At 40.6% G+C, this 23,292-nt stretch overlaps 3 protein-coding genes across 4 annotated transcripts in view; 1 reads left to right on the top strand and 2 right to left on the bottom strand.

Moving 5' to 3' along the window:
* Positions 1-23,292, bottom strand: part of LOC127955916 (gastrula zinc finger protein XlCGF57.1-like) — a 703,806-nt gene that overhangs the window by 357,764 nt on the left and 322,750 nt on the right. The window lies entirely within an intron of this gene.
* On the top strand, positions 208-7,969 carry LOC127955917 (uncharacterized). Its single transcript, XM_052553551.1, has 2 exons — positions 208-573; positions 878-7,969. The coding sequence occupies exon 2, from the start codon at positions 2,767-2,769 to the stop codon at positions 5,854-5,856; it is 3,090 nt and encodes a 1,029-aa protein (XP_052409511.1). The 5' UTR covers positions 208-573; positions 878-2,766; the 3' UTR covers positions 5,857-7,969.
* LOC127956051 (uncharacterized) lies at positions 17,579-19,247 on the bottom strand. 2 transcript variants are annotated; one of them, XM_052553810.1, is made up of 4 exons: positions 19,180-19,247; positions 18,924-19,048; positions 18,414-18,769; positions 18,001-18,150 (listed from the first exon to the last, which is right to left on the bottom strand). In XM_052553810.1, exons 1-4 carry the CDS (start codon positions 19,180-19,182, stop codon positions 18,110-18,112), a joined length of 525 nt encoding a protein of 174 aa, XP_052409770.1. In that variant the 5' UTR covers positions 19,183-19,247; the 3' UTR covers positions 18,001-18,109. The 2 variants fall into 2 exon arrangements, with proteins under 2 accessions (XP_052409769.1, XP_052409770.1); XM_052553809.1 differs by having other exon boundaries at positions 17,579-18,769.

Genomic DNA, 23,292 nt, shown 5'->3' with positions numbered 1-23,292 from the left:
GGTTAAAGACAGAGAAGCAGTACTTCCCCCCCCTTGTGGTGAAAACCAGCTACTCCTTCTCCCTTGTTTCATTCCTGTCTTTTAATTTGATGTTATTATTTTTCTTCTCTCTTTTGACTTAGGTTATTTTGATAATTACCATTATTATCATAATTCATTTGTTTTGTTTTATCATGATTAGGTAAAGCTGTTACCTTTCCTCTCTACATATAGTTACTCAATTGATGTTAAACAAACCAAACCTTAATTAACTTTAAGTGTCCTTTGTTCATCCTTTGTGTATTTGATTGTAGAACTCCCTCGGTGATTGGACAGTCATCTCAGGTTTCCAGTGAGCAAGGCTGCCCGACCGGTGTTACCGATACTGGCTGCGAGTGAAACTCGGTCCCTCTTGTCTCAAGAGACATCAGCAATTTTGGCACTCCAAAGGTTGTGCTAAAAGTCACAAGCCGTGCTGTCCTGCGACACGCCAGAGTAACGGAGGACCGGGGACACTGCGGTTCAGTGTTTGGGGAGCACCGGGGAGGTTGACCAAGCCACTGGTTCCCACCTGAATGACTTCAATTCAACCAGGTGAACCAAAAGTGATAAAACCTATCCACTTATTATAAGCCACAGAATATTAGATATTCCCCCGGATATATTTTAAGTGTTCTGACCCTTTTGCTTCTTTAAGCCACACCATATTTCTAGGTTTCCTACCCAGATAGCCCAATCACCTGTTGGCCCTATCTTAAAACCTAGCAGTAGGCTTAGGCCTCCTTATTCCCACTAACACATTGTGTTTCTATTGTTTTCATCTCATTTCAAGTATTGTTTCACTTTGATCTTTTCTACCCTCTGTTCTGTTGTGATTTGTTTCTTTCATTTCACATAGAGACAGTAACCTGGGAGCCACCAACGAAGTTAAATAGTAGAGCGACAACCAGCAGCCGGTGTCATCACACGACCCGCTAGGCTACTGCCTGTCAAATCTCCATTTCAGGTCCTTCGTTGACCCAAGTTAATTGGCTACTTAACTGTCTGACTGTTTGCATCAGTCAGCCCCAAAATTCTCATAAACGGCACAGCCCGTATGAATATAGCTCGTTAAATGTAGAACGAACTTGCATTGGTCTTTTTGTGTGTGTGTGCTGTGCTTCTCTCACCGACAGAGAATCAGGATGTTCCAGGCATCCAGTCCAGCAGTCCACGGGGGCCACCTCTCGACATGGTTGAAAGCAGTGACGACCCCCTTCCTGCCCAAGGACGCCAGTAACCTGCAGCACCCAGAGCAACTAGACACCGAGCTAGATGAACTGATGGCACGCGATCCAAACCAAAGCGACTACTACAGAGAACTCGCCAGGATCTTCGGAAGCCTAGTTCACATTCTCGTCACCCAGGCACGGCTCAGTGAACGGAGCAACATCGCGGAGGAGGCCTGGAAGGACCAGGCCCCAACCCAGAGTCATCTTGATCAGCTTCTCCTCGAGACCCAGAACCAGCACAAGAAAGAGGACGACACAGATCCAGAGCTACAGAAAGGAGTTGAAAGACTTCACAATGCCCTGCAAGATCTTCGCCTCGACACAGATCAAAGAGAACAGCTGGAGAGAGAAGCCAGAAAAGAACTCAACAAAAAACTCCAGCAAGGCGACGCTCTCCTAAAAAGAGCAGACACTGAACTGAAAGAAAAAGACTATAAAACCTGGGCCTGCAAAACACACTTGCAAGCGGCCCAAGCTAAATTCAACAAGCTTACGCTGCAGAGAGACAAGCTCCAAGATGAACTTGACACTGTTCACACAGAACTGAGACAATCTCACAGATTACAGAGTGGCTGGATCGGAGAAACGCACACCACAAAATTTCTCCCGGGCCGCCACTCCAACCCTTTCAGCCAAGAACCCAGAGCTGGAAAAGGGGGTGTAGTCTCCCTTCTAAGGAAATCACCAGCCAGCTTACAAGAACATCTGTCAATAACGGAGGGAAGAGAACCCTTCCAGAGAACGCATGTCACCAAACCCTGCACTGCTCACAGAGAACTTCACAAGCTAGCCAGAAGCATCTCTACATTCATTCCAGATCCTGCAGGAGGACATGATGTTCATGCTTCTTTACAAGCCATTGACTTTCATTTGCAAACTGTCGCCAACATGACAGATGTGAACACATTGTACCTGTTAAAAATCACGGCCAGCCGTGATGTGCATTGCTTTCTGGATCGTCAACCAGAGACTGTCAAAGCGTACTACCAGCAACTGCTACAGACTTTGATTCTTGAATTCTCTGATCCAAACTCAGATCATGGGCTCCTTATTGCTATGGACCTCAAACAGGGCCGATTTGAAAACCCACAGACTTTCTGTAGTCAGCTACGAAACACCTACTTCGGAGCATGCAACGAACCAGGTATGGAACAGGATTTCAACTTAAAAACTCTGTTCCTCCCAAACCTACATGCCAGTTAGAGTTTTCATCTCAGAGTCCCAGCGTGTCCCCGTAACAGAACTACACAAGAGTTACGGAACTTAGCCCACAAAGCTTGCACCAAGCAAAAGACTATTTGTGAAAAGACTGTGAAAAACCCCAACGTCTCTGTCTCTGAGCACTGCTTGGAGTTAACCCTAGATGGCGCTCTACAACACCACAGTCACAGACATCTTTACAGAGAGTCAATACCATTCCAAGCCAGCAGAGGGCAACACAGTGCAGCCACGTCTGAGACAGCAGAGATCCTGAGGGTGCTGAAAGATCTTCTTCACATGAATACTCGCAAGGAAGATGAGCCAAGCACCCAGAACACTGCCCGAGCTCCACAGTCAACAGCTACAGCTAACTGAACGAGACAGCACAGGTCCTCACACCAGGTACCACAAACACAAGGTACCAGAAAATGCTGTTTTGACTACCTGCCTTCGCAGCGAGCTACACAAGACCGGTCCTCATCACCCACCGATCGTCCCACCTGCCCTAATGCCAACATTCCTGGGCAGCCCTGTCAAAAAGGGGGTGGGTCAAAAAGGAGTCAACAGGGAAGACCTGATCGACACAGGATTAAACCTGACGGTGATCTCATCTTACCTTTTCAAAAGACTCCAATTTGAAGCTAAGAGACAAGATCGAACTCTTACACCTCAAACTTATGAACTGAATGTACAGGTGTACAGACAGGATGACATCCAGTTTGAACAGGTTGTTTCCATTCACCTGACATTCGTTCCGATGAGTCTAACACATCCCATGTATGTCCCACCAATGAACACTCATACATTGCTCATCGACAAAGACCTGCTAGAACACTTTGACCCTTTTCTGAACTTCAAACAGCTAAAAGACTTTGCTCAAGTGCGAGAACCTCTTTCTCTCCAGCCACACAGGTTGCTAGAGCCAGACTGTCAGGTCGCAGAGGTCACGGGAACTCCCACAGAGCCAGACGGTCAGGTCACAGAGGTCACGGGAACCCCAGCAGCCAGCCATGAGTACAACGCCCTAACAACAGGCCCAAGTTCAAGCCTCTGTACCTTAGTCAACAAACAGGGTACGGTGGTACCAGCTTACACCAAAGGGGTCGCTGTTCGGCTCAACCTGCAAGGTGGTCAAACCTTACACCACACGCTGGGTTTCTTCCAATCCTCACCTGAATGTGTGGAACTCGGACTCACACTTGCAAACAAGCATGTCAAACACCAACACCTGTTCCAGCAATGTGATAACATCACAAAAACACACAATGTGATCGTGTACTGGAAGAAGGTAAAAGGACACTCAAAGTTACCAAGTCTAGACGAGGACTTTAAAGATCACACTGACACCCTTGCCAAAACTGGCACACTAAACAACATTCTGTGGTCACTCCCAACCCACCCACCCACATTCAAGGTTGAAGTGATTACACACAGCACAAGAACTTTACTAGCTAAACTGCCTACCTCAGAATCGCTTACGCAGGCTCCGTTGTCTACACAGACCAACATAGCGGACATGCGGGCTTCTGAAACCTTGATAATGACTTTGTTTTACCACCTCTCAGACCCCTCCATCCACCCTGGCAACCAGTCTACAGTCACTGACAACCAAAGCCCCAGACCACTGCATGACACACAAACCATGCTGCGTGCACAGAACAATATTGTGGGTTGTGCACCGTCTGACATCACAATGCCAGGGCGTGTAATGCCACGGAGCAAAAGGGGGATACTGCCAATATATTTCCATGACGCAGCATGTGCTGCACCACGCAGCACCAGAGCCACTGACACAACACTGAGGCAAGCGTCATGCCAGCAGCAAGATGTGGCAAAACATGGGCGAGGGCGAGCTAAACCCAGTCGCCGCCCACGAAGCAAAGAGACTGTCCTGTCCAACCAAAGACAGGCCTTGTTTGTTTCTTTCTCCCCTTTCTCTCTCTCTCTCCCTATTATCTGTACCAGGATGCTGCTGTGGTTTGCCGTGCTGTGCTGTCAGCCAAAGAGAGGACAGCTGCCACCGAGAAAACCGCTGAGACTCCTGACTACCGATGACAGGGCACACTACCCCAGCACTGTAACCGAATACAGCTGTACAAGGTTCCGATGGAGAGAGGACTCCCTCACTCACACTGAGGCCGATGTCAAACACCTGTTCAGCCAACATGAGAAAGTGACGGTTACACAAATGGAGTTAGGTGGACACCACCACCGCTCCAAACAGTTCCCGGGAGCTTTGCTTAGAGCCGCTGCTGCCGCCAGAATGTTTAACATTGTTATGTCCAGTGTCAATGCAGCGAACCAGACTGTAAACTCCTTGAAACCACTGTTTACTGCCTTCCAGAAGGACTTTACCCAGACTCAGCTGTTAACAGCATTAACAACAGCCATGCTGTGGGAGGTTAGCTCCTCCAAAGACAGCCTAACCACGAGTAAAACCCCACCATACATGATACCCTTAAGCCTTGTGTTAACTGTGCTGTCTTACGCCATCACCATGCCAGCTGACCTGCTACAAGTACACCTGGCCAACTCTCTGAATAGCGCCTTCCTACGGCACGTAAACCCCAAACAGAGAGAAGTGAACGTGCTCCTGAACCAACTCATCAGTGAGTCAAACCAAGTCTACAGACCTAAAGACATTGTCAGTGTCAGGATGTGGAAGAGCAACACCCACACCAAAACACACATTCCAAATGTGGTGGCCTACCACGACAGCAACACACAGCTGTACCTGGCCCCAAACATGCACATGTGTACTTTAACCAAAGACATTCATTATCTCTGCCTTAGCAAACCCTTCCTCAGACACAACTCTGAAGGAATCTGCGAGCTGCAACCCTGGGTCAGCGATACGCGCTGCCCTGCCGAAGCCAAGCCTCGTACACAAGTCACAGAAACGCAAGCAGAGATTGTGGGTAACAGATGGCTCGTCAACACTCCTGTGCGCTCAGCTATGCTGACCTACGACCAGCATGACACCGCCACCCGTGCCAACCTGCTGGACCAAGTACTGAAAGGTACCACCCAACACATTGACATTACTCCTGTCGATACAGCCCTCCAAGCACTGTCTCGACAGCCCATTCTGAACCAGTCATCTGCGGTCCTAGCCTGGACTGCTGCCGACACTGCACGGTGCATCTCCACCGTCATTGGTCCCGCCCTTACTCTTGGCGTGACCTTCATCCTATACAGGATACTCAACGAGATGCAAACCTCTACAGCCAAACTCACGACAACTGTGGCTGGAGGTCTCCGATGGAATCCCCGGAAAAGGGACGCAAAGTCAAAGACAATACCGAACCTCACCAAGCTGAATCCTCAGCTTCAGGAACCACCTGTCATCATGACCCACCTGCTGCATGACCATCACGATTCACCTGTCATCTGCCCATCCGGATGATTGCCGTCCGATGATGTCCACACAGGGACTTCATCTGACGTAAAGGGGGAGATGTAACAGATATGCAGGTCAGCGATTCATGGGTTAAATTCTGTTTTATAAATTCAGACTGTTGGTACTAAATGCCAGCCTGGCTGGACTTAAATTACTTTACGATACCCATGCGAGCCTCAAAGGATACCTGAAACCAAATTCCTTAACATACACACACACACACACACAAAAAGAAACCTTTCTTTTTGTTCCTTACTTTTGTAAGTCCTTTATTAAATATGTATTTTATATGTTTGTGTATTGCATAAAATGGTTAATCCTGGGTAAATGGTTAAAGTGCTGACTTATAAGTGGAAATGCTTGATTTCAATCTTATACTTTCTCAAAAAGAAATGTTCTGCAACCCCCACACTCCTTGGTAGCTCGTAAAATTTTACGAGCTCACAGGACCACAGGACAGGAAACCTAATCCTTACAAAAGAATGATAGAATGTACTCAAATGTAGTCTTAATGTGTATAGTATTGTTTTTGCGGTACATTAGAGGTTTCCCATATAAATTGGGAATATCTGCAGTGTTATCATGTGTTAAACAAATCTTTAAATGTGTAATTCGATCTAAAAATTAAATCTTTGGTCATATATATATTATGTCTAGTCTTGTTCTAATCGTCATGCTTTGACAGACCCATTTATCTAGAGCAAAGTAATGAAAAATGTATTTAATCTGGAATAATGAACTTGCTTTAATATTCCTGATGAAATCGGACAGGCCCTAAATCATCAGGGGGTTGTCTCAACAGAGACAAAGGAACTTTCCCGCCGCTTCAGATCGCGGATGTTCATTGGGTGGTTCACGCGAAAAGAGGCGTGAACATCTCAAGCTATAAGAGTCGACCGAACAAGGTCCGCCTCTCTCTTGGCTCTTCGCTCTCTTCTTGCTCTTCTTCCCGTTCTCCGTTCTCGGACACGTCGCTCCGCGCGGCCTCGGGCCGCGCTCAGTTCTCCTCCCCCCTCAGCACAAGGACTGAGGAGAGGAAAGCCATTTTCATGGCTCATTTGGAAACTTTCATTTTCGTTGTTTTGTTTTCTTTTCTTTACTAAGTTTATTCAACGATTCGCCTCTCCACACAATGAAGACGAATTCTGGAACATTGTTTGTTGAACCTTTCAAATACCGCGCGAAGATGAACGAACACCTCTTTGCAACAAAGGAACACGTGACTCCACGCTCACGCCAAGATCCAGCGCAGCTTGCACGCGCGTCACACGGCCTCCGGCCCACGCGCGCAGTTTTCAAAGGACCACGTGACATCACACGTGCGTCGCCGGTACCACGCTCACCCACTGGGCCATGCAAGTATCGTTTTCTATGGAGATTTAAATGCTGCTTTAAAGTGTTGCTATTATTTGATTCGTTGTTGGTTCCACTAAGGTTTACTGACTGATTTTCATACCTGAGCTCATTCTGTGATCTCTCTCGCTTTCTACACTTCTCTCTCTCTCTCTCTCTCTGGCTCTCTCTCTCTCTCTCTCTCTCTCTTTTATTTGGATTCCGTTATGTCTTGTAAATGTTTATTGTCTGTATTTTCGTACGCATATTTACTCTGTGTGATTTGTAGTTTGATGTATTACTAGTTGAATTATTAAAAAACCCATATATAAAATGATTGGCTTTGGACTCCACCCCACTCACATTACGAGTCACTGAAATGTTTTGGTCTTTAGCTACAAGCTCTAAATTTAGAAACTAAATTTATCATAAGGATAGGATAATATTTTCATGGCCAGAGAATACTTTTCCTTGAATTATAAGGCGTGATAACTTTATTGAAAATTGATAGGTCTACAGTGGTGTGCTGGACATACCACGGTTTGATCTGCAGTAATTTACAGTAAGAGATCACAATAATTGATATGAAGAATGTAATATTGACATATTAATGAGTAAATTACAGTGCCCTGTGATTAGTATTGGTATTGGCAATTGAGCTATTTTTCATAATCAATAAAATTAAATGTAACTGTCATCTGAGATATATATTAATCAAATTCTTGATTAATTATTCAAATTCCCTATATATCATTTGAGTTAATTACTATGTAAAACTCATTGTTGTTACAGTAATTAGACACAAAGTCTGCAAGGCACATCTTTTCAAACTCCAGTGTTTGAGGCCTTGCTCTGTATTTCTCTATAATACCTGACATCCAGACATCCTCTGAATCAGGATCTTTGCTGTGTAGGACACTACGGCGCAAACCCATTTTCAGGGCATCATCATTCGTCAGTATAAACACAACACTTTGTGAACACTTCTTCATTGGTAAGCTGCATTGTTCGTGCCACGGACTCCTGAGCACTCACTTGCCTGTGTTTGGAGTAGGCCTGCATTATCTGCTTCATTTCGTCTTCTTCGTTTACGTTGGATTCACGAACACCCTTGATCACGGTCTTCAGGTAATCATTCATTTCGTGTTCTGGTTTGGAATTGTAGGACAACATACACAATGCAGCTGAAAGAGTCAAGAATGAACTGTATGTCCATGTTGGCTTTCCATGCCTTCAGCAAATCTGGGTTGTAACCATTCACCCAAGCCTCCTTTGGATCACGCTTCAGCAAAATCACATTTGAAGGGGACAGTGCCTCAGCGTATTTACAGTAATAATCCATGGAATCCATTATATTTGGTCAGCAAGTCTGACAAGTTGTCAAAGAAGGCCTGGGGATCATTTAGCAAATCCCACAAAGTCCTGGTTTCATTCTTTGCTTTTTAAACAGCATCATGTCTTGCCCTTTGTGGTGCTTCCTGCTGTGAAGTTGAACTTCGGTGACAATTTTATGACACTCGAGATCGGTGGTAGAGTCCAGCAACTGGCAGGTTATGTAATGGTCAATAAATTCACACACTGCTTGGTCAGACTGATTTTTGAATTCAGGTGCCCCCTTTACCCAGGCCAGCAGATGAATGTGTGGGCTTCCTCTAGCTTGAAACTCGGTATGATAAAAGTAATCCTCAACTTGAGCAGGTGACTAAAGCAGATGATTCATTAATGCATCCACTCATTTCTTAAACTTCAGCATGACGGTGACTTGGTTACTTTGAAGGATTTCACTTTTTTTCATCCAGTCAAGCTCTGAAAAAACAACCTCTTCACCTTGCTGAACCTTGATTGCCATTATCACTTTTGGCCATCGCATTTAGGCTGCACTGACTATGCAAAAAAAAAGTAGGATTCTGTAACTGCTTGATCATGGCCTGTAGATCTCTCAAGGTTTTAAATTTAAATTTATGCATTAAGCCGATGCCTTTATCCAAAGCAACTTACAGTGCATTCAGGAATTGATCCCACAACCTTGCGCTGCTAACGCAATGCTCTACCACTTGAGCCACAGAAACACTTTATTTCTTATTGGTTTTTCTCCCAATAAGATGGAGTTCTTCTCAAGGGTTGCATAAACCTTGTGGTGTCACGGCTGTGGACTAGTCTTTAGACCTCAAGATCATCCTGAAGAAGCTTGTTGGAGATTCTACTTCCATCTTTTGTAACAGGTTTGCCTTTTCACAACTGGATAGACATGCTATCTAGTTGTGGTCAGAGATGCAAAACGAGTATCCACGCAGAACAGTCTAGCATTGAAATACATGCTTGATGATAATGCAACTTGTCATGCCTCATCAACCGTGTTCTGTCCAGCTTCCAATTTGGGAACCTTGAAAAATCCAACTGGTTTTTTCCCTTGAGCAGGTGCAATGCTGAAGATTCCCTCACCTTACGACACCAATTCCTGTCCAATGTCAAGTGGCTGCATGTGTTCAGAGTGAGGCCACGCCTGAGTTCATCCTTTTCTTCTGTACGACATTCCGGTCATCCTGTTCAGAGACACTAAATTCCTGTTTCTCTTCTGTCATCCAGCTCATTATCAGTGAGAAATTCAAATGTGGCAGCATCACTTACCAAGATATCCCTGTATTCTGAAGCATTCATTCAGCATCGCTTTTAGTTTTGTTAAAGCTGCGAGCACATTGTGCATATTCACGATAAGCTGTCGTTCAGGTACATTCAGTTCAAGCAGTTCTTCAGGGATGGGAGGCAATTCAAGTCTGTTTGCCACTGCAATAGAAGGCATGGATCCTCTCTTCAAATGACTGTCGCAAGTGTGGCCGATCCATTTCTGTCTTCTCTCTTCTGTAACTCCACAAGAAACTGAACAGGCACTGTCACAAGCATGAACATATTTCCAGGTTAAGCAAGAGGCTGTAATATAAACATTTTTAACATATCGTGTTCTATTAGACATCTTTATCATCTTTATCTTTACTTTAGACAGACAGTGCAGATTTAAGTAGGACCAGACAGAATTTGATGCCGAAATGCAGATATGGCCTTTTGCATCATGTTGTTGGACACAGGCTGGTTTGTTGCATCAGAGTTGTGTGTATCCTGGCTGAAACTAGTGTATGGCTTGTATCTTCTTTTGATCCTCAATGCACATCTCAACTTGTAAAGAATGTGGAATCCAGCATTGGTAATACAATTCTGTTTCTTACGGAGGGTACAAAGTAGAGTGGGATGTGACCTAAACTCTGAATAACTTACATATCTTCTGGTCATGTTGTCTTTCATTTTCTTCTGGAAAAGAGCATCAGTGTGGTACCTCCTGACCATGCAGTCCTTATTCTTCTTCTGGTAAACATCATAGGTCTTGTACATTCCCACCATGTAGTCCTTCTTTTTCTTCTGGAAGAGGACACCAGTTTTGTACATCTTGGCTATATACTCTTTCTTTTTGAAACTGTTAAAATGATCTTGATCATACTTCATTTTGGTACCCTCCATTTTCTTCTTCTGAAAATGCAAATTGGTGGCATATTTCTCTCTCTCAGATTCTCTTCTTTTTTGTTCCCAGACTTCAAAATATGGAGCAGTTTTCTCAAGTCTCGCTTCTTGCTTTTTATTTGCAATTTTTCTTCTTTGCTGCTTGTTTGTTTTTAAAACCTTTGTGGCACTTAGTTTTTTTGTCATCTGGTAGAACAAGATTTTCAGCAGGTCTGGAATGGGAATCAAAAAAAACATATCTTCCAGATCCATCTCTGAACACAGCAAAGCACTCTGGAGAAACAATAAGTGCATGGCTGACATCTGTCGAGAGACACTGAAGTCTTTCATCAAGAGGAATCCACCACGTGTCCATTTCAGTAGTTCCTCTGTCTCTCAGATATCCCATCACCACTTCTGACTTTTGGACACTGTAGTTTTGGTTAGAAGTTGTGATGCTCAGAGGTACTTCAGTCATGCTTAGAAGATCCTGTCGGAATCTTCCTTCAGCAATAAGCTGCATTTTAATGCCCACATACAAAGCACACCCTTCCTCTAGCACTCTGTCAAGATCAGGCTGTTTGAACAAAGTTCCCTCACTGTGGTACGCAAGGAATGTCAGAGCTACACACGTGCACTGGGGATTTCGTGAGAAAACCTCATACCTTGCATCACTCTGGCAATGAGACGCCTGCACAGATATAACTCTATATGTTGTGACCACCTTCGTACTGCTGTCCACGAGAAAACTGAGCAACATCTTTACTGACGCTCGTCTGACTGTCAGGTCTAACTTTCTCCAACAAACTTTTTGAGCTTGGGATCTTCTACCTTTCTGAGGCATCCTTCAAAAGAACAAAAGACAAAATATGAGAAGACAGACCAAAGACATGGTATAAAATAATCCATGACATATCTGACTAACCCATTAATTAAAAAGAAGTAACTTGGTTAAAGAGTTCTATAATCATATACAGATGAGGAAATTGTGTAAATGTGATACTCTCTCTGTAGAGATCCTCTAAAAAACCATCACATGCTGCATGTATGTAAACAAAAGTGCTTAATTTTCAAACATACTCCACATTAGACTTCGTTAATTTAGTTATATTAAAGCCTTTTGCAATTTTATGATCATAATGATTAAACTGTTTTGTAGCTAAATGGGATTAAACGATCCAAGTTTGACGTCCTAATCTGTTCTGATTGTTTTTCAATAATAATAATAATAATAGTAATTATAAAAATAATGAGCAGATGATTTCACATTGTCTGTTGAATAAGCAAACCGTCTTAAAATGTTTAGCAAGCAACTGTCACATTTTCTTCATTGTGATTGAACAGATCTCGGATTAAAAATGGCTGTAAAATGGTTTTAATGCTACAGTCAAATAGTACTGTATTCAATAAGCTTTTTTTACAGGATATTTTCAGTCACTTACTTCACGAAATGCTCATGTGATACAACCTGCAAAGTATTCTCAGGAAAAAAGATTAGTTAACTGACAAGAAAAAGAACGACTTACAAATACAGCTAATTAACTTTTTTTATAAAAAGAACAGTAGAAGGTAAAACAAATTATGAATATAGTATTAAAAGGAACAAACTCTTTTTTCCAAAGAAATGAACAATAGCAGATTAAACAAATTATTAACCTAGTATTAAAATGACTGAACTTTTAAAAGAACAGTAGTATTTTAACACAAATGATCAACTTAGTATTCAAATGAATTAAGTTATTATTATTATTTTTTTTTGGTGGGTTGGGGAGAGGGTGGGAAGAACAATACAAAAGAACTGCTGCATGGAGAAAACCCAAAACCTGGAAAAGAAAGACATATTAGGAAACTATAATGATAATAATATTAAAAAGAAAAAGACTTAGCATCATTTAGGAATTTTGCACACTAACCAGGCGTTCAGCTGCAGAGAAAAAAATGCAGGTCATGCTCTGAATAGATGGTCTGCAAAACAAAAACAAACAAACAATTGAAGACAGCCCATGTATTTGAAATTAGATCAATATTAACATTTTTAAAAAGTGGTAGAGCACTGCGTTAGCAGTGCAAAAGTTTGTTAGTTTGAGTCCCAGGAAATACACAGGTAAAAAAAAATGCGTAGCCTGAATGCACTGTAAGTCGCTTTGGATAAAAGCATCTGCCAAAAGTAATATGCAAAGTCATCCATAAATGTCTTTCAATACAGTCAGATACAAATTATAGTTACAATTACAAACTCTTCAATACAAATTAATTACATTCCAAGCCTGAAGCTACTGTAAGTGATTGACTAAAGAGTTTCCTCAGGGTTTGTAAAACATAAAGGTAGCAAAATATAATAATACTGTCAATACAATATACTGCTTGCCAAACAATGACAAAATCTTATTGAGAGGCAGAAAGCATTTTTCCCGATTGTTTGTTCAGCAAATTATGTTTTTAATCTGGTTTTAAAGGTTTAGGGCATTATTTGAACTTGCATACTTCTCTACTATATAGTAAAAAGTGAAAAGTACTTGGATGACCTACCACTTCTATTGAAATTCTTTAGTTTAGTCTACCCTATGAGTCCACAGATGCAAAATTGTGAATTGCATTGTAACTGATGACGTAGCTCACATGACAGTGATAACATGACAAATGTAGTACACCTGTGTATATATACCACACATATTAGACTATTGTTTTATGATTATTAAAATTATTACTTATTCATAAGAAGTATCTACTCGAGTATGTATCTTCGAATGCAGCACATGGCTATAAAATAAACTGGTTCTATCTTTCAGGAGGGAAAAACTGTTTATCTGTAACTTACAGCAACTTAAAAGGAATGGTTCCCCCACCAAATTAATATCATTTCATCAGTCTCTCATTGACTTTATGTGAAAATTACAGATAACCCTGAAGGGCTGTAGCCAAGAGCAAAGTGGGAAGAAGAAAAATGGCAGAAATAGAATGTACCTTAGGACAACAGATTGCTTCAGAAGTTTGAAACCGAACCGAAGTTCAGATGAGAGTGAACAGAAAACAAGTTTTTGATTCAGTACAAACAGTTGCAGAAAATCCTACGTTTGCAAATAAAACAATATTGACAACCCTGGATTCGAACCCACGACCTGACAGGTTCAGAACCAGTGCCTTAGCAGAGTGAGCCACATTAGTTGACGCACATTTGACAAGCCACAGAAGCGAGGTTAAGGTGTGAGAATGATCTCTCAAAAACCTGAATTAACATTTTAGCCAGATTAGCAAGATAAAATAAATAATGCTAACGTAGCTCAAACCTAATCTGATAGTTTAAGGTTCTCATTAGCATAAAAAGAAAGGTGTTAGCCAATTAGCATGCTAAACTAACTAGCATAAATCAACTAGCGAAGACATGGTCAACTTCTGAGAGGAATCTGTTAAGTCATTTCTGTCCGGCTTGGTGTGAAGATCATCCGATAAAATTTTGAACAAAATCGAACAAGATTTCAGGGAGGAGTAGCGAAAAAACAGTTTTTCATTCAATTCAATTTGGCGGACAGATGCTTCAAGTCTTGCTTCTTGCTTTTTACTCGCAATTTTTCTCCTTTGCTGCTTGTTTTCTTTGTAAACCTTTGTGACACTTTGTTTTTTGTCATCTGGTAGAACAAGATTTTCAGGGTTCTGATATCAGCATTTGTTTGTGTTTTTGGCAGAGATGAATTTACTTGTGATGAAACAGACATGAATTTGTAGCAAGTCTTAGCACCACGATTCCAAAAAAGCTCAAGTAACTGTTGGTCATGTCATGAAGGTTGGTGAAAGTTAGCATAACTTCAGTTCCATCCCCAGTAGGATGTGGCAAACCTTAAGCAGTTCTGGGATGGGAATAACAAAAAACATATCTTCCAGATCCATCTCTGAACACAGCAAAGCACTCTGGAGAAACAATAAGTGCATGGCTGACATCTGTTGAGAGACACTGAAGACTTTCATCAAGAGGAATCCACCACGTGTCCATTTCAGTAGTTCCTCTGTCTCTCAGATATCCCATCACCACTTCTGACTTTTGGACACTGTAGTTTTGGTTAGAAGTTGTGATGCTCACAGGTACTTCAGTCATGCTTAGAAGATCCTGTCGGAATCTTCCTTCAGCAATAAGCTGCATTTTAATGCCCATATACAAAGCACACCCTTCCTCTAGCACTCTGTCAAGATCAGGCTGTTTGAACAAAGTTCCCTCACTGTGGTACGCAAGGAATGTCAGAGCTACACACGTGCACTGGGGATTTCGTGAGAAAACCTCATACCTTGCATCACTCTGGCAGTGAGACGCCTGCACAGATATAACTCTATATATGTTGTCACCACCTTTCGTACTGCTGTCCACTAGAAAACTGATCAACATCTTTACTGACGCTCGTCTGTACTCTCAGGTCTAACTTTCTCCAACAAACTTTTTGAGCTTGGGATCTTCTACCTTTCTGAGACATCTTTCAAAAGACAAAATATGAGAAAACAGACCAAAGACATGATATAAAATAATCCATGACATATCTGACTAACCCATTAATTAGAAAGAAGTAACTCGGTCAAAGAGTTCTACAATCATATACAGACAAGGAAATTGTGTAAATGTGATACTCTCTCTGTAGAGATCCTCTAAAAAACAATCACATGCAGCATGAATGTAAACAAAAGTGCTTTATTTTTAAACATACTCCACATTAGACTACGTTAATTTTGTTAAATTACAGCCTTTTGCAATTTTATGATCATAATACTCAAGCTTTTTTGTAGACGAGTCACGACATCAGGAAGCATGCACGCCCTCAGATCAGTTGGATGTGGTTGTGTACAAGAGGTTATAAAGATATAAATACTGTTTGTTTTCTTACACAAACTGCTTGTTTCGTGACTTAGGTCATCAATGTGTACTTTCGATGGGGTATTGTTTAATTTGGACTCCTCTGTGCATGCTCTTTGAGGTGGTGACCATAGACCTCCATTATATGAGTCACAGACAAGGATGGTTTGACCTAAAAATATCAAAATGGAAACTACTGAGGAAACAAAGACACCTACATCTTGGATGTCCTTGAGGTAAGCTAAAACATATCAAAATTTAATTTGAAAGGGGAACCTTTAATAATCCCTTCCATTGTGTGCCTGGCTTTGTTGATCCGAGTTATTACTGCTTTAAAGTAAAAAGTCCCATATTGGCGTTAATACAAAGAAAAAATAAAACTCAATTTATTTCTGTGCTGAATGTACAGTACAGACCAAAAGTTTGGACACACCTTCTCATTCAAAGAGTTTTCATGTCTATTAAAGTTGTAGAGTCACACTGAAGGCATCAAGGGCTATTTGAGCAAGAAGGAGAGTGATGGGGTGCTGCTCCAGATGACCTGGCCTCCACAGTCACCGGACCTGAACCCAATCGAGATGGTTTAGGGGTGAGCTGGACCGCAGACAGAAGGCAAAAGGGCCAACAAGTGCTAAGCATCTCTCGGGGAACTCCTTCAAGACTGTTGTAAGACCATTTCAGGAGACTACCTCTTGAAGCTCATCAAGAGAAAGCCAAGAGTGTGCAAAGCAGTAATCAAAGCAAAAGGTGGCTACTTTGGAGAACCTACAATATGACATATTTCAGTTGTTTCACACTTTTTTGTTATGTATATAATTCCACATGTGTTAATTAATAGTTTTGATGCCTTCAGTGTGACTCTACAATTTTCATAGTCATGAGAATAAAAAAAACTGTTTGAATGAGAAGGTGTGTCCAAACTTTTGGTCTGTACTGTATGTCAGTAAAAGGAAATAAATCTATAACTGATAGGCATTGATTAAATCTAATTTCTCACAAGGCGTTTTCAATCCCATTTGTGGAGGCTAAAGTAAACATTAGGCAACATTTTTCAGTCACCTCAAAATCTAGCCTCAATATAGTAGTACATATAATAAGTGTGAAAAATATTTAGCAATAAATCGGATTCCAATGAACCCCAAACTCCTTGTTTCCATTTTGGATGGATCTCCACATGCGCCCCAGTGAGCAATACTCGATTTGTGAACGAATCGATTTTTTTTTAAATCAGATTCACAAATTGCAACCGGTCTGAAAGATTAAGTGAATCAGCAACTCGTGATTCATTGGACTGCCTCGGACATGTTTAATTCGTTATGAGCCTATCAATAACCGACAAGGAAAGTGAATGTTCGTGATGTGTATCTAGATATGGTTTTATGTCGGTCGTATAGAGCATGCAGATGTCAGGTATGGTGTTTTTGAACGAATCATCTGATCGTCTGAAACCACAAATGAAAGTCCTAAATGCAGAACACTATGGCGTTCAGTGGCGCATTTAGAGGTGGACCTCGATTTTAGCAATTTGGTTAAATCAGAACAAAATTTGCCTGTATCGGTTTGAATGTATACTATAAACAGGCCTTTTTTTGTACTACACAAATAGATGCAGCATCGATCCCCACATCATGAATCTGTTTGGTGAACCGTTTAAAAAGTTTGGAGTCACTGAATGAATCTGAATTGTTTGAATACGACCTTGCGTCTCATGTGCATACTATCAACCCAAAAGCCCTAAATAGCATTGAAAATTACTAATATCACATAGAATTTAGGATGGATAGAGTGCACATTAGGATCTAGGCAGACCCTTTGAAACAAACTGTAACTTAAAAAAATTTTTTTCCTAGTGATGGTAACTGTCTTTATGTGTGTATCTTATACCCAGAAAAACTACGTTACATACCCAAATTATACAGTGGTGCCCTCTAGTGATTGAGAAATTTAATTTCAGTTTCAGTGAAGGTCAAAAGGCTGTCATTTATTTACATGCACTGAAGTTTGTGTGCTATACATTTTTAAATCCACAATATAGAAAAATATTGCATATTATAAAATACTATAAACAAAATGCATTCTCTTTGCACCATCCAAAATATTATTGTTAAATCCCAGTGTTCTGATACGTAGTTTAAACCAGCATGAGACAAACAGCGCTGTACTACTCCATGAAAACGAGGCAGAAACAAACCCACATATTGTTGCATGAACAAAACTATGTAAAATGTGTTTCATATTTATGTAAATATTAGAAATACCGTGATTTGCTCACCTCTCCTCAGAAAACCTGACGCTTAAATTACATTTTACAATTGCTCACTTTTTGTCAATATAAGCCGGCAGTCAAACACATTTGTTGGTCTGTGCGATTTTCATTACTGCTCCTCTAAACCTAGATACTAGTCCAGCTTACCTCCGTCTGAGAGTGACACACGTGTTACATATACATGAGCAGAATATTTTTATTTTTTTAAAGAATGCCTACGTAACATTATTATACAGTACACATTATGGGAGTACCAGGATGAATACATGATCGTATTCTCTTGTGTTGTGTGATAATTATGATTTCATAGCCCACTGAGTGTGATGGGCAAGAGTTCACTAACAGCACTCCATAGTACAAACGCTGATGTAGCCATTTCCTGGAAGAGGAAAAGGACTGGATTTTCATTAGGCAGACAGAAGGAATCCACAACATCATTATTATCCACACATTTCTGACACTTCATCACATTGGCGGTTATCGCACACCGATAGAGAGGCACTATTGCATTAATGTTTTTAAATTCTTCCTCGAGAACACTGCGCTTGTCATTCTGCCAAACATCTTGGAAGACAAAAGCATTTGTTTTGTCTTTTCTTTTATCTATCCAATTACTAAGGCCTTCCTTAATATTGTCCTTACCCTGAAGGCATGTTTTCACACAAGGTGAGTTGTACGAAAAGAACACTACACAGTCCGACTTGGGTTTCTCTGTTAGAAGTTTGTCCATGAGAGAGTTATTTACAGGATAGAGCAGAACATGCTCAGAGTGTTCATCTTTGTTTTTACTTATTGGAACTGGTCGTGAGGCAATAACATTTTTTGATGATGTGCAGAGTTCACATTTCTTTTTCCCATTGAGAAGATTTCTCACATTTGCAGCATCTTCCAAGCTGAATTCTGTCTGGATATCAGATTGTTCATTTGTACACTGATCCTCCTGGACAGCAATTGCAAGTGCATACTGAAAATTTTGTTTCCCTTGCTTTGGCTGGACACTGGAAGACATAAAATAGCATAGGTTTTCACAATTCTCAGGAAACATTACATTTTCTTTGTTTTGTGTGCATTTGGACAAGTTTACATGCACTCTACTTATTCAAAACTGAATATATTTATACATTCAACAACTTTAAGCACAAATGTACCTACTGGTCATAAAAATACATTGTCATTTTATCAAGGCAGAGAGTGTTCGGTAAACCCTGAATGCTTTGAAAGTGCAGATGAAGCAGACAGAGGAAGATGAAGAGATGCCTCAACAGTACCACAGACGCCTAAAGTGAAAATAATCATAACCCATTTCAGCACAAAACTTGAGTTGAGTATATCCAGAAGATGATCTGAAGAACCAGAGTGTTTAAGAGTAGAAAAGTAAGTTTACTCTTTGCATTTGAATGAAGCTTACCATTGTGGCTGCTTGAATTATGAGGAGGAAATATGTGTAGTTGAGATGAAGTGCAGTTGTTTATCTTCTGATAGTAAGTGATGTTGATCGGGTGAAATGAAGCATATATAAAGACCCTACTGTAAGTTTATCATTTACTAAGTCGATTAGTGTTTAACTTTTGTGCTTCTCACTTTTAACACCTTACTAGTAACCCCCATTTTTTGGCATGGAGACAGAAATGACATACCCAAAATAAAAAGGTTTCTGCTCATGATTCTTTCTGACTAGATACATAATCAACATATGTTCACAAAGCTGACACTTTAAAGTTTACTGTTCAGGGATCAGAATCACTCAGACTGTTATGATAATAGAGATATATAAGCTCAAACATAAAAACAAAAATACAAATATTAAAAACATTTTTAAATGTATAAAAAAAATATGTACGATATGAGTTTAGAGATACAGTGTGGCTAAAGCCACAAGTCTTACAAAACTTCATAACAAATTTCATAATCGAATCTGTAAAACTGTGAATTTTATGAAATATTTTCTAAGGCCACGTCATGTGTGTTTTTAGAGAAGGCTAATCAGATTGATTTATGGCCCTTGTCATCTCTGTAAGATCTCACATGTAAACTCTCCTGTGTATTTAGTGTGTGTTTTGGCTTTGCAAAACTCCCCAATTCATTTTTCTATTGTTCTCACCAAACGAGTCTTTCACACCTCCGCCAGGTATGACACATTATCCGCATTATTCTTTTATCATTATTCTTTTGTTTTTATTCCACTTTTATCAGCTTTTGTTGTGGTATTTTAGGCTTTACAAAGACTGAAGTGAGATAGCAGCTTGGTGGCTCAGTATGCATTTACTCCTTATTTATCAAAAGTCTTACTATAAAAATACAACAAAACATTTTCTTACGACCTTACGTGAATTATTGTGACAGAAATGCATTATGAAGAAGAAATACACCTGCTATTAGTAGCATTAGAGCTAACGTTAACATCAAGCTACATCAGACAATTTATGAAATTATATACGTGCTGTGAAAGTGAAACAATAATAAACTGGGGCCGTCGGCAATGCAGTGCTCTCAAAATATATACACACTAAATTACTACAAGCACAAATTAATGGAGACCTTGAACCGTGTTCGTACCTCGCATCTATCCTTCACACGTTCCACTCTTTACCTCCTGTGACCGTCACAGGATTGCGCTCACACTCCTTTCGTCTCACTGACGCAGCTGATGTGTGATCTCTACTTAAGATTTGAAGCCAGTAATGCTAAAGTGAAGTAGTTTTACTTTTCTGTAGTTTTTCAATGGCTCTCGGCATCTCTCGGCGGCGTTACCTGAGCGGCCAAAAGCTGCTTCTTTATTGCATGGACAGAGCAGAGCAGTAAGTGCCTAAAGCATAGGCGGAGGGTGAACCAATGGAACCAGGGTTAGGATAAAAGCAGCCAAATTTATTAAACATCATAAACCAGTCTTTTTAGGCAACTACCAGACATGGGTGTCATGTAGGCTAATGCAATGTTTAATGGGACTGAATATGTATGTTACGTTAAGTAATTACTATTTAATAAAAATATTAGAAATCTCTAATTAGGCTACATAACATCTCGTTTCCACGGTTATTCAAACAGTGAATAAATTGAAAGTGTATATAGTGAATAAATATAGAAAGCGACATTATCACTAACTTTGATCTTTCGTGTGTTTAAGCACGTTAAAACAAAAACTATCATTATAATTGTTGCACACAACACAGAAGTATGGGATGAAATTAGACTCAAAATGATTAATAGATGCACGCAAAAATATCAATGCACTACATCAGTTTTATACATGTATCTTACGAACCACAAACAAATGCCTTTCAATTTGGTTCGGGATTAAATGATTGTGTAGCGATTTGTACATATACAGACATGTTTGCAAATAAAAATATTCTGTTCTGCATTAATATATATCATAAATTGCTCATGCAAAAAGGAATCCATACATATGTGGATCGGGTGACACGCGTGCATTAATTGATGTCTAGTTCGTGTCCATCTTGTTCAGTCAATTTGGATTTTGAGACTTCATTTTGCAGTTTTCAGCATTTCACGTCCCCCCACACACACAACTACTAACGAACAAGGCCCAGTGCAATTCATCAATGTGTACACGATTTGACAAATTAGCGAATGTGCTTCAATACACTGAAACAAATGCTTTTCAACCGGTGTCTGCAGAGTTAAGAATTACATTAATGTGCAGCATTTTGTTCAAATAGTGACATATTTGTGAATACAAATGTTATAGTTTGTATTAAATGTGCATTTGTGGATCAGGCGACGTGAATGCATTCATTCACTTCTCTTCTGAGTTGATTCTATTTGATTCATTTGAATTTTGAGACTTTCATTCCGCCCTTTAAGCCTTGCCCAATCCACACACACATAGCTCGCGATCCACATGCAGCTGAGCCAAAAAAAAACAAAAAACAGTGACCACTAGATGGCACTAGAGCCCCACTCACGTGCGCATTCAATTGTGTACAGCTTTATGAATGTTACATTGGGTTTTCTTTGTTTATTTTTGGTTTGGCTATTCTCCTCTGCCCGTAGAAATACAATTAAGATGTTTTATTGAACTTGTTCTAACTTAACTTGTCTTAAGACGCAGAATAGCTTATATTAATTTTGCCAAACAAGAACTTTGTGACAATAGCCTACCAAAAAGGGACCTTTTTTACATTTTCGTGTTATTTAGAAATAATTCATGGACAATTGGAGTCTTCAAATGCCTCAGATGTAAATTTATTCGCTGTCAAAGTGACGCCAAAATGAATGGGAGTCAATGGAATGCTAACAGCAGGTGGGGGTCCGTTAATCAACAGCGGTGCCCGGGGAAGCTTCAATAAAATAAGAAACCTGGCCCCCCAGGTATGCTCTTCTGTATCAGCCGCACCACAAGGATGTGCTGTTTCTACGTGTATTAAGCTTTAGTTTGAAAGAAGCAGCACATCCTAGTGGCCTGGCTGATACAGGTCGATGGTTGAACCACTGATGGCAGATGGAGTATTTTGATGATGTCTTTCATACTTTTCTGGACCTTCACAGTGTTGTTTACTTGTCAGTCTATGGAACAGTCACAAGCCTCCTGGTTTTCATCCAAAAGATCTTAAATTGTGTTCTGAAGAGGAACAAAGCTTTTACGGGTTTGAAACGGCATGGGGGTAAGTGATTAATGACAAAATTTTCATTTTGGGATGGAGTATCCCTTTAAACCTCTTTGTCGTAATCTCTGTTTGAAACCAGGATTTGCAGTTATTTGCGGAATAATGTATTTTTTCGTGGATTGAGCATGGGCACTCTCATCAGTGCAAATTAATATTTTGTTCTGAGTAGAATTCATGGCAATCAGTCACTGCAACGGTGTGTGAAACGTCATCTGAACAAACATGTAACTTGTCTGCCACTTTTGTTATGACCAACCAAGGGGAGAAAAAGAGCATTACGATAAATCGCGCTAACAATGGTTACTGATAGGTAGAAACAAGTATTAGCCATGCATATGATAAACACGAGTTTGATGTGCATATGATACGCATTTTGTGGCTTACATATGACACAAACTGATGATCTGCAGCAGAAGGAGGAGGCTGAGGAGGAGGATGGACAACCAGAGAAGGTGATGGAGGAAGGAGCGACGGAGGTGTGCAGATGGAATTCACCATGGGACCAACAGGAAGCTGCAACGACATGGGTAGAGTAAGCACTAAAAGGTGAACCCATAACCGAATGTACCTGCTTCGTGCACATAGCCATAGTCTAGTCATTTTTAAGTTTGTATTTTGTTAATGTTGGCAAACTGCATTTGGGTTCACATCTATTTGCCATCAGTGGACTTCGTTACACTAACAAAGATGAACATACCTGTTTACAAACCTCTTTATTTAATTTAAGGTCCATATGTCTGGCCATGCCTCACAGAAGTTGTTTTTTAACCTCTGGGTTATGTAAGCAGGACTAAAGGTTATTCACATCGATTTGGGCTGTTATTATATCCCTTTCAGTGAGGACAGACAAATTGCTTCACATTGGACACACTCAGCCAGACTCTTCTTTTGTA

The sequence above is a fragment of the Carassius gibelio genome, chromosome B4 (genome assembly GCF_023724105.1).
Source record: "Carassius gibelio isolate Cgi1373 ecotype wild population from Czech Republic chromosome B4, carGib1.2-hapl.c, whole genome shotgun sequence".
NCBI lineage: Eukaryota > Metazoa > Chordata > Actinopteri > Cypriniformes > Cyprinidae > Carassius > Carassius gibelio.
This window is presented reverse-complemented; position numbering and strand designations above follow the sequence as displayed.